Consider the following 11,527-nt stretch of genomic DNA (forward strand, 5'->3'; position numbering starts at 1 on the left):
AAGTTCAGTTGCGACTTGTGTCTCCATACTAACCGCCGCCTGACTCTTGTCCACAGGGAAACAAAGGTGGGGTGGCGGTGAGATTTGTGTTTCACAACACCACATTTTGCATCGTGAATTCCCACCTGGCTGCCCACGTGGAGGATTTTGAGAGAAGGAATCAAGACTACAAGGATATTTGTGCGCGAATGAGTTTTGTGGTGCCAAATCAGAACATGCCTCAGCTGAACATCATGAAACATGAGTGAGTTGTCAGTCCTTCTTTGACTAACGGGGATAAGAAGCGGCACGGTGTGGAGACAAACCGTAGAGCCCTTTGGGAGTGAGGAGCGAGGCATTAGCGTTTAGCATCCCTAAAGAACAGAGTGTTTGAGGAAGAGCAGATGCATTGAGGCAGAGAAATGCGATTTGACATCACAGGGAAGGTTAGTGGGCCATCTAGAGCACTGCTAAGAGGGCTCAGGGTTGTCATTCAGTTTTTACTATAAAAGTCATTAGTTTTACTATAAAAGAAAGTGCTTGTTATCCATGAATCATTTTTTACAAATAACATGCAGGCTCCACATTTGTTCTTTCGCCTGCCACCCCCCGCCAAATGCCCTCAGAGGTATTTTAGTAAGTACACTATACTGATACTTTACAGCAACAAGTTAAAAGAAAACACAACAATTGATCTAGTGTGCTTAGGAAAAATACCTCATGAGGGGAACTTTGGGAGAAGGTTGGCAAAGGACAATTTTATTTGTGCTAAAATACTGTAAGAAAAGATTATAAATAAAAATCCCCCATTGCTTATTCTTCACTCCCTATTTTAGCCCCTCTCCCCAAAGGAAACCCCCACTAACCACTCAGTGTGGCCCCTACTAACTCTGGGCTGTCCAATATGGCAGCCCAGAGCCACAGGCATGTGGTGAAATGCAGCTGGACTCTTAAGTGTAAGTTGTGCACTGGATTTCAAAGACTGAGTAGGAAAAACATGTAAAAGAGCTCATTTTTAAAAAATGATAATATTTTTAATATATTGAGTTACATAAACTTATTTTTGGTTTTTAAATTCTAGAAGGAAGATTTAGAATGTCACTTGTGACTTGAATTGTATTTTTTTTTCTTTTTTAACATTTTATTAGGGGCTCATACAACTGTTATCCCAATCCATACACACATCAATTGTGTAAAGCGCATTTGTACATCGTTTCTCAAAACATTTTCTCTCCATTTAAACCCCCGACATTAGGTCCTCATTTTTCCCCTCCCTCCCCGCTCCCCCCTCCCGCATGAGCCCTTGATAGTTTATAAATGGGTATTTTGTCATATCTTGCCCTGCCCGACATCTCCCTTCATCCACTTTTCTGTTGGAATTGTATTTTTTTAATTGTATTTTTATTGAGTAACAACTTAGGTCTATGATGCACATACTTGCTGTTTAGGATTATATTATTCTATTTCTTGTGGATATCTTTCCAAGTCAGTAACTAGAGGTCTGTAGTATGCTTTTTCACACCTGTGAATCATTAACAATTAGGGGCAAGGGGTACTTAGAGACACTCATGGAGTATTGGGATAATATGCGTGAGAAATCGCTGAGAGTCGACACAAATCAGTTGAGGAAAGGACTGGGTGGTAGCAGATGATGAGTTGTAAGGAAATTAATCGTAATCAGTTAACATCTAGGGGCCACTTGAAATACATGGCTTGAGGTGGGAATCAATAGGGAAAGCCATAGGGGTGGTAGCATCAAGAGGTGATTGAGGACAGGGTAGGGAAGGGTAATGCTGTATGACTGTTTTCCTATTATGCCAACAATTAGCAATGTCCTATTATTCTGTGTCACTGTGGTAAGGTCAAAGCATCGCAATGTATAGTCATCAAATTGCCCTGAGTTTCCATAAATGTATTTCTCTAGGATGCCATAAACTGCATGTTGTATTTGAAATCGGCAAAGTGTGACCCATTTGGAACTTGAGATAACAAATGGGAGAATCCTTTTGGTTGTGAGAATTTCAGGGTCTTCTTTTATGGGGCCCTTTGTACCTCTAGGGACCTGTTATGGCGATGGAAAGCCTGGACCACTTGGACTGCCAATGTTGGCCAGGGGCAGACAGACAGACAGCCTGGCGGCACTGGCGAGCCCTGGGCTATTTGCTAGAGAGCCCAACATGAGAGAACTCTGGTTCAGACCATGCAGACTGTAGCAGACAGCCTGCAGCACCTCAGTGCTCTGGGAGGCAGAAACCGTTCCCATTCTCCGCCCTTACAGGCCTGGCAAGCAGCCCGGCAAAATGTTGAAGGCACGCCAACAAATAAACGCCACGCTTCCCCATCAGTCAGTTAACTCCTGGGCTTCCGAGTCCCATCCAGATACTGTATTTCCCCTTTATGTTTTTGTGTATGGAGTGCCTATTTCTTCCACCTATTTTACAATCCGTGGTGGATCTATAGTCAGCATCGACTGGATGGCAGCGCGCTTAGTGTTTTGTTTTGTTTTGTTTTTTTGGGGGGGCCATTATCTAGACTAGGCTATTTGCTCCCACAAGTGTCAGTTATAGCCTTAAGTTGCTGGTCAGATGGTTACTTCTTCTTAATAAGTTAGCCATTTTTTATTCTCTTCCTCCTTCTCTGGTTGACTTATTTGTTGTTGTGGTTTTAGTGTTAATTACTGCTATTTCTGTGCCTTTATTTCTTGGTTCTCAGTGTTGTCATTTGGTTGGGAGATTTGAACTATAGACTGTGCATGCCTGATGCCAATGAAGTGAAAAGTCTTATTAGTAAGAATGACCTGCCGAGACTCCTGAAATTCGACCAGGTGAGTGACGTTTTCATGTTACGGGAACTGTCCCAGACAGCCGATGAGATGGTTAGGTTTGTGAGGCCGGCAGGAGGAACGTATGTGTCTTCCTCCAGGAAAAGATGGTAAGATCTTAATGGTCTTGCTGAAACCACATGACTAGATACTTAACACACGGTAAGTCTTAGACTGGGAGATTATGAATGCTAAAAAGTGATTACAATAACTTGCTCAGCTAGGTCTGTATCCAGAAATGTGGCCAGACATTTAGAGAAGTTGGAGAATGGGTGGGGTTAATTGGGGAACACTTCCTGGAGGAAATGGGCCTTCAGTGATGCTGATGTGGTTTGGCAGCTGGAAGGAGGAAAAATATATTGTATGATTACTTGGCCAGCAAGCAACAGCTTGGAGGTAAAAGAGGGAGGTCCCATGAGGAGATTGGGAAACACAGACATTTGTCTGGGATAAACAGCACAGGTGATGGGCCTAATGGGAACGGATTGCTACACTGAGGCTTGCTAAGGTGATGTTAAGAGATGTTAAGCCTGTGGGGAAATCCTTGATGCTATAGCATTTATAAACAGCCTGCCATTCAAGAATCTTTTTTCCCATAGAGGAAGCCCTGGTGGTGTAATGGGTTCCACCTTGGGCTACTAACCACAAGGTCAGCAGTTTGAAACTACCAGCTGCTCCACAGAAGAAAGATGAGACTTCCTACTCCTGTAAAGTATTAACAGTCTCAGAAACCCACAGGGGCAGTTCTACTCGGCCCTATCGGGTCACTATGAGTCAGAATTGACTTGATGACCTGAGTTTGGGGGGGGTTGTTTTTATTTTGCTTTTTGTTTTCCATATATTAGGGGTAAGTACATTTGCCTCAAAAGCTGGCATGAAACTTGAATTCTTACTGCAGCGTGTGGCTACTGTCTAGTCAAAATCAATGCTTATTGGGGACAGACACATTTATGACTTGATTCAAATGTTCAATCCCCATGTGAATCTGTCTGACCTTTGGGCGCTGAGACTCAGGTGTTCTCCAGTAGGCTGGCTCTGGTAGTGAGCCTCCTCTCACGCTTGTGTCCCTGCCCACTGAGGTTGGCAGACTCGTTTCTTGGCATTTCTTCCTCCTTCCTGCCTTCAAAAAAGGCACAGTTGGAATAAGTGCTGACAAATAACGCTGCTAAAACATTCGAATTAAGGATAGCTTCAAACCACTCTCTTAACTACTCACTGCGTCTGGCTTTTGTGATTATCCGTTCACCATTTGTGTGCTTTTTAAAAACGGTGCTCAGTGGGTCCAGCCTGCTTTTGGGGGAACCCTCGATGATTCAGATGTCATTTTCCCATTACCCCGAGCACCGTTAGCGCTAAAAGGTGGTGATGTGCTTGTGGTGAGCATCCCATGTGCATGGGAGTTTAGATGCCACTTGGAAAGCCAGCATTTCATCCATAAGCTCTAGCAGTCTCACTGTCGTAAAATCTGTGGAATCAGAGACAGGAATGGAATGGGAACCCGAGCGACCTGCTTTTCAATTCTATGATATGGTATTGCCCTGCTCACCTGTTGCTGCTTTTTTATCTCTAGTTAAATATTCAGCGGACACAGAAAAAAGCTTTTGCTGACTTCATAGAAGGGCAAATCAAGTTTATTCCCACTTACAAGTATGACTCAAAAACCGACCGATGGGATTCCAGGTAAAGTCACTAAGAACCTTCTCATAGAGTCTGTGAAGGCCTGGTCTTTTTGCTGTCCTTGCATAAGTGATAAGGGCCTAGCAGCTTTTTAGGTCATGCCCCCAGCAGATCTAACAGCCCGGTGGCTCAGCACTCTTCCAGAGGAGGGGGGTTGCTTTGGTTTTTGAAGTTTGTGGTTAAGAATATACATATGGAAGCATTCACAATCCACCGGGTACAATTCAGTGACAGTAATGGCAATCTGGGAGGTGCTCCCTCAGGCTCACTCTCCCTTTCTGAGTTGTTCCTCCCCCATTTGCATCACTTCGAGGTTCCCGTCCAATCTTTCAAGTTGATGCTGTCCGTTTGATACCATAGAGATAATTCTGCCAAGTGCTCAAGGCCTGAGGCAGACGTTCTTTGCTAGATATCTAAGCTATTGGTTGGTAGTCTGAAGACTTGGGGCCGATAGGGGAGGGGTGTATGTGTGTGTGTGATATTTTTGGTTTCGGGAAGAATGCAACAGTTGCTCATGCATACTCCCTGGTGGCTTGTTTTAGGAATGGGGTACGTACATGTCAGAGCTGGCGAAGTTTTCCAGGCTACCCATAGTACCTTACTGTGAGAATGGCACAAGACCGGGCAGTGTTTCATTCTGTTGTGCATAGGGTCACGATGAGTCAGAACTGACTCTGTGACCCCTAACAACAGTTCTTTACCTATTGCTCTATTCTGCCCACTTCACACCCCCAACTACTTCTCAGCTATTGAGTTCAAGAGACAAGACAGTGCAAACCCTCAAAAGTCTATGACAGACCCTTCTAGCATAGTGTCCCCCGATTCTAAGGACCTGTTAGAATTTCCTGGGGAGCCATTAAAAGTACCGTCACCTGGATGCCACCTCCACTACAGCCAGCAACTGTTCCCCAAACCTCCCAGTGGTATCCCTCTGCCAGTAGGGCCCTGGTAGCAGTTTGTCTTTGAAGGGTCCCTGGTAGTGCTGTGGGTTAAGCACCGGGCTGCCGACCAGGAGGTCAGTGGTTGAAACCCATCAGCCACTCGGCAGGAGAAAGAGACTGTCTGCTCCCATAAAGATTGACAGCCTTGGCAACCCGACGGAGCAGTTCTACTCTGCCCTACAGGGTCCACAATGAGTAAAGATCCGCTCACCAGCAGCGGGTCTGGGGTTCTTTTATGTTCTCCCTAAAATGGCTCTCTTGGGTTCGAATAGTGTCCGACTGGCTGACTGCAGGGGTCTTTAGCTCCCTTATGCTCTGAGAGCACTAGGAGTGGGCCAGGGAGGATTTTGCCTACATCCCTGTGCTCAGAGGCTGCTGATCAACAAAGGAAAGGTGACACCCACAGCTTCTATACACTGTGGACCTGACTCGAGGCCAAGTGCTGAACGACTGGTGTTTGTGTCACAGTCTGGCTTTAGGTGTACAGGGTGCTGCTGCTTACAGAACTGTCACTAGGCGCTCTCCTAGCCAGAAGCAGGGTGGCTGGGGAAGGAGAAGTAGCTGGTTCTATGAGAGAATACACGAGTAAGCCAGAAAGTGTTCCTACCGCATTGGTGGAACCTTTATCAAACCAAAAATCTCAAAATGTGAAGGGCTTGCTTCTCAACACAGACTCCATCCAGGTGTGTATACTTCTGCAGGCAGTGATTCTGTTTCTCTAACCCTTCCCTGAAGAAGTCTACATCCCGCGAGTTACATTCCATCCAAAGCGGCCGTCTCGGCATCCTCAAGGGGCTCAAATTGTGTTCCTTCTAAATATTTGAGTTTGGGCAGTACAAAGCAGTTGGATGGGGCAAGATCAGGGCTGTGGGGCAGTTGGGGTAAGGTTTCCCCAAGGGGTTCTCCGCGGACAGCCCTGGCTGCCCTCCAAGAATGAACAGGCATGTTATGATAGGGGTAGAGGTGGGGGAATTCTTCAGTACAACTTGCCTGGCTTTTTTTTCTCACCGGTGAAGTTTTCCATTTTCTTGAAACTTCTGAACAAGCCCTGTGTCATTGAGAAAATCTATCAAGATGACCCCTTTTGGAATCCCCAGACAGTTTCCATCACCTTATGAGCTAACCTCTCTGCCCTGAACGTAACTGGCCCAGCAGCCCCACTTGGAAACCACTGTTATGATTGGACCTTGGTGGTTGAAGGCACCCAAACGAGGCAAAACCGTGTGTATGACTGAGACAACCTGCCTGCATGTTGTGTTTGGAATAAACTCATGTATCTATGTGCTAGGTCCCCAGTAGCAATGCTTTGTAAACTTCCCTTGGTCTAACAGGAGGGTCTGACCAAGGACTGAGCCACTGTGCGGGGCTCTCACCTTCTTGTGTGGTCTGACCCTTGTCCTGTGTCTAACTCATTTCTTTATTCGTAGTGGAAAATGTCGGGTTCCAGCCTGGTGTGACCGAATTCTTTGGAGAGGAGCAAATGTTAACCAACTGCATTACCGAAGTCACATGGAACTGAAAACCAGCGACCACAAGCCTGTTAGCGCGCTCTTCCATATTGGGGTAAAAGTTTGTTTGTTCATTCATTTGCTTTCATGCTAAATATCTATTCTTTGGTGCCTGGTGTAGTCTGACCAAAAAGCAGTAATTCAGTGAGCCCAAAGGGTTCCCATAACCAAATAATCACTTGCAGCATTGAGAAGTTAGTGCCCTCAGCCCACCCAAATACTCCCGAGGCCTCTTGTTGAGGCGCTCGCTTCTTAGATTGTTCAAATGGTGGGGAGTAACCTTAACCTGCTGAAGTCATTATGCGTAAGGCAGACTAGTGGCTAGCTTTGAAAGCATAGGTTCTCAAACTGATTTGGCCTACCGCCCCCTTTTCAGAAAAAAAAGAATTATACCCAGCACCCCCAGCAATGAAAAACCTTTGTATTACAGCCCACACTCCACGATACAGTGTGGGTGTCTGCTTTTGCAGCTCCCTGGATCCTTCCACTGCTCCCCAGTGGGTTTGGGAAACACCGTTTTGAAGGATGCTTCTTAAAGCTGGCAGTTAGCGGTCTAGTGGTTATGTGTTGGGCTGTGAACCGCAAGGTCTGCAGTTTGAAACCACCAGCTGCTCCATCGGAAAAAGACAGGGCTTTCCACTCCCGCAAACAGTCTCAGAAACTCAGAGGCACAGTTAGACCCTGTTTTATCGGGTCTCTGTGAGTCAGCATCGCCTTGATGGCAATGAGTTTGGTTTTGTTTTCTTAGGCTGGTAGTAGGGAGGAGAGGCTTAGGGGACGAGGAGGGGAGAGTGAACAGAGCAGGAATAAAGAGACAGATTGGTGTGTGTTCAAATACAACCAGGTGTTTGTCACCTCCATAAGAGCCATGGAGTCTTTTCATCAGGAACAAAAGGGTCCCCCCACCCCCACCCTTTTTCAGATCTCTTACATCCTAGGCTGGGTTAATGTCCAGTCATTTAATTTTTGTGTCTCTGTTGACCAACTTGATTGTTTCCCATTGCATTTTCTACCTATGTGCTACCAGGACCCAGGGCCTTGCCTCCAACCTTCCTGGGCCAGTGTATTACAGCCAGCTTGGCAACACAGCTTCTTTCTTAGGGATCTTCTGGGCCCAAGGCAGGTAGCCTGGCAGAATTGGTGGCATGCATGCAGCACTTCATAGGGTGGGATTTATAATCACACTGCTTGGATTTCAGTCCCCTGTTGGCCACTGTAAAATCGGGGTGCCAACGGTACCCGCTTCAGAGGGTGGCAGAGTTCCAATGGGTGAAGAGTATGGTAGAGTCTACATCTTGCCGCTGGTTGCTGAGACAGATGTGACCAGCATGCCGGGTTGGCCTGCTCTTGTTTTCAAAAGGAATAACTGGAGAACTTTGCCTTGAAGTAAAACATGCGTTCTTGGCCTCAGAAGAGGTTTTTAGTTTTAGCAAGAGTCCTGATTTGACTCTTGCCCATTTTGACATTTGAACAATGATCATGACTCATAGTAGTCAGTGTTCCTCCAGTGGCAGCCAGTGTGCCAGCCCAGGGACTCTGCTAGGCAGTCTGCAGGCATCTGATGCACGCCTTCCAACAGCACTGCACACATTAAGCACTGCCCATGTAACGGGCAAGTGACTGGGGAGCTGGCACGTTTCAATGACTACTTGTAGAGCATTCAGCTGGACACAGAGCTGGGATTCAGATCTGAAGTCTGTTTAACTCACAGGCCAGAGCTCTTTCCACACCAGCCCATAATGCCTCTGGAGTTCCAGAGAACATCCCAGCTAAATAGATCATCAGATGCTCCTTTCCGTGCAGGGCTCACCAAATTGCAGCTCGAGAGCCATATGCGGCTCTTGTGTTACAGACATATGGCTCTGAAGTAAAATTGGAAATGAAAATAAAACTATCATAGTGTCCTTTTTAAAAAAATCATTTTATTAAGGGGCTCCTATAACTCTTATCACAATCCATACATACATCAATCGTGTAAAGCACATTTGTAATTCATTACCCTCATCATTCTCAAAATATTTGCTCTCCACTTAAGCCCCTGGCATCAGCTCCTCATTTCCCCCTCCCTCCCTGCTCCCCCTTCCCCCGAACACCTGATAATTTATAATGTGTTATGATTTAAATTATTATTGTTTTCTCATATCTTGCAATGTCCGATGTCTCCCTTCACCCACTTTTCTATGGTCCGTCCCCCAGGGAGGAGGTTATATGTAGATCCTTGTATTTGGTTTCCCCTTTCTACCCCACCCTCCCTCCACCCTCCCGGTATTGCCACTCACACCACTGGTCCTGAAGGGATCATCCATCCTGGATTCCCTGTATTTCCATCTCCTATCTGTAGCAGTGTGCATCCTCTGGTCTAGCCAGACTTGCAAGGTAGAATTGGGATCATGATAGTGGGGGGGGGGGGGGAGCATTAAAGAACTAGAGGAACGTTGTATGTTTCATCGTTGCTACCCCACACCCTGACTGGCTCGTCTCCTCCCCATCCTGCTTCTGTGAGGGGGGTGTCCAGTTGTCTACAGATGGACTTTGGGTCTCTACTCTGCACTCCCCCTCATTCACAGTGATAAGATTTTCGGCATCAAGGGACTAGTTCTAAATACTTCATTCAGGTGAGGAGGAGCCCTGATGGAACAGTGGCTACATACTCAGCTGCAAACTACAAGGCCAGCAGTTCAAACCCATCAGCCTTTCCATGCACACGAAAGAGGAAGCCATCTGCTCCTCCACAGCTTTACAGCCTCAGAGACGCTGTGAGTTGGAATCTACTCACTGGCAGTGGGTGTCCACCAGAGGGGGCTTCGACATTTTTGTAGAATTCCATTGCCCTTTGATTCCACACTATTTGAAGCCCCGAAGAATCTCCCAGTACTTCCAGTCAGATCTTTTTGAAACTGTCAGGTTTCCTGTTTTACTTTGGATATCTTTGATAAAGGCTACCCTTTTTGTTTGTAAGAATTTTCATATCAAAATAAAAATTTTTAAAAAGAATTTTCATATCACACAGGAATTGAAATTTTTTTTCTAAAATTAAAAAACAAAAGTTTTTTAGCAATCTGTACAGAGAGGGCCGAAGTTCTTTAGTGCATGCGTGTTCTGGTCCCTACTCCCATGTAAGTGGCTTATCCCCCTGGTCCCCAGCCACCCCGACTACCCTTGGGAGGAGTACAGGATGTGGTTTTTTAGACCAGTGCTGTGCCCTGGGGCATTCTGGGATGCTTGCATGTTCTGCAAGTGTGCTGACCAAGACACTGCTAGCTGAGGGTTAGGTGTTGAGTGCTGAGTGTGTGGCTCATGTGACTGAGAAACTGACTTTTTGATTTGATGTACATCTTAAATGGCCATGTGTGACTAGTGACTACGGGACAGAGCATTCTGAACCTCTGCGGGTGCGTTTCTGTTTGCCCACCAATAGTACATAGTGTGGTCCGGGAGAGCCAGCACCCAGCAGGGCTGCCTTGTCTTTCCCACACACTCAAGTTGATCACCTTTGACATGGTGCTGTCTCACTAACTTCCCATTGTTCTCTCTTATTGGAACAGCTATGGGCTTGCCCCTCTCGGACAGGTGGCACCCTACCCAGGTCTGCCTGCAGTATTGTTTTAGAGGTGGGCATGTCTACTAAAAATGGTCTCCCCCAGTGTGGATTGGAGCTTGTATCTCGATTTTAACATTCTGTAACATTTTGAATGTAACCATTTGCCTGGGTGAACTATCTGTCATGTTACTGCCTAAGAACAAGTTCACCGGACTTTTCTTTTTCTTTTTTTGATCTGTTTATTGAGGGCTCTTACAATTCTTATTATAATCCATACATCAATTGTATCAGGCATCTTTGTACATATATTGCCATCATTCTTTTCTAGACAATTACTTTTCCCCTCACTTCCCCCACCCTCGTGACCCCTTGATAGATTATAAATTATTATTATTTTCATCTCTCACACCGACCACTGTCTCCCTTCCCCCCCGTGGTTTCCGTTGTTCTTCCCCCTGGAGGGGGTGTGTGGTTGTGTGTCGATCTTTATGATCGGTTCCCCCTTCCAGGCCTCCCCACCCCACACTTCTCCCTACCTGTCTTGTATCACTATTCCCATTCCTGCTCCTGGGTTTGTGTCCGGAGCTCAATCTCTGATCTGCTGTGTCCATGCCCCGGTCTAGTCCAAAGTGAGAGGCATCACTGGGGTCATGGTAGTGGGGGGTGAGGAAGCCACAAGGAACTAGAGGAAATTGTATGTTTCATCCGTGCTTTATTGAGTCCTGGTTGACTCATTCCTTCCCTGTGACCCCTCTGTGAGGGATGTTCCATTGTGTACCAATGGACTTTGGGTCTCTGCCCCAACCCCCACCACCACCCCCCACCACCCCCCACCCCCCGTTCTCAACCATATGGTTTTGTTTGTGAAGGGGCTTCTGATGCCTGTTACATGGACCCAGTGACACCTCATGATCACACAGGCTGGTGTGCTTCGTCCATGTGGGCTTGTTTCTCTGTTGGATGGCTGCTTGTTTCACTTCAAGCCTTTAAGACCCCAGATGCTAATCTATTATTATTTGTAAAATTTCTTAAATCGTTTTATTAGGGGCTCATACAACTC

General features: G+C 46.3%; 1 protein-coding gene across 3 annotated transcripts in view; it reads left to right on the plus strand.

Annotated features, from left to right (window-relative positions):
* OCRL (OCRL inositol polyphosphate-5-phosphatase) overlaps positions 1–11,527 on the plus strand; it is a 66,745-nt gene that overhangs the window by 27,380 nt on the left and 27,838 nt on the right. For all 3 annotated transcript variants that reach the window (XM_045295854.1, XM_045295856.1, XM_045295855.1), the window contains exons 12-15: positions 57–244; positions 2,692–2,803; positions 4,371–4,480; positions 6,846–6,981. In XM_045295854.1, coding sequence (XP_045151789.1) covers positions 57–244; positions 2,692–2,803; positions 4,371–4,480; positions 6,846–6,981 — 546 coding nt within the window. The remainder of the gene's footprint in view (positions 1–56; positions 245–2,691; positions 2,804–4,370; positions 4,481–6,845; positions 6,982–11,527) is intronic.

Source organism: Echinops telfairi, unplaced genomic scaffold, assembly GCF_000313985.2.
Source record: "Echinops telfairi isolate 266 unplaced genomic scaffold, ASM31398v2 ScPeMD7_6080;HRSCAF=6971, whole genome shotgun sequence".
Taxonomy (NCBI): Eukaryota; Metazoa; Chordata; class Mammalia; order Afrosoricida; family Tenrecidae; genus Echinops; species Echinops telfairi.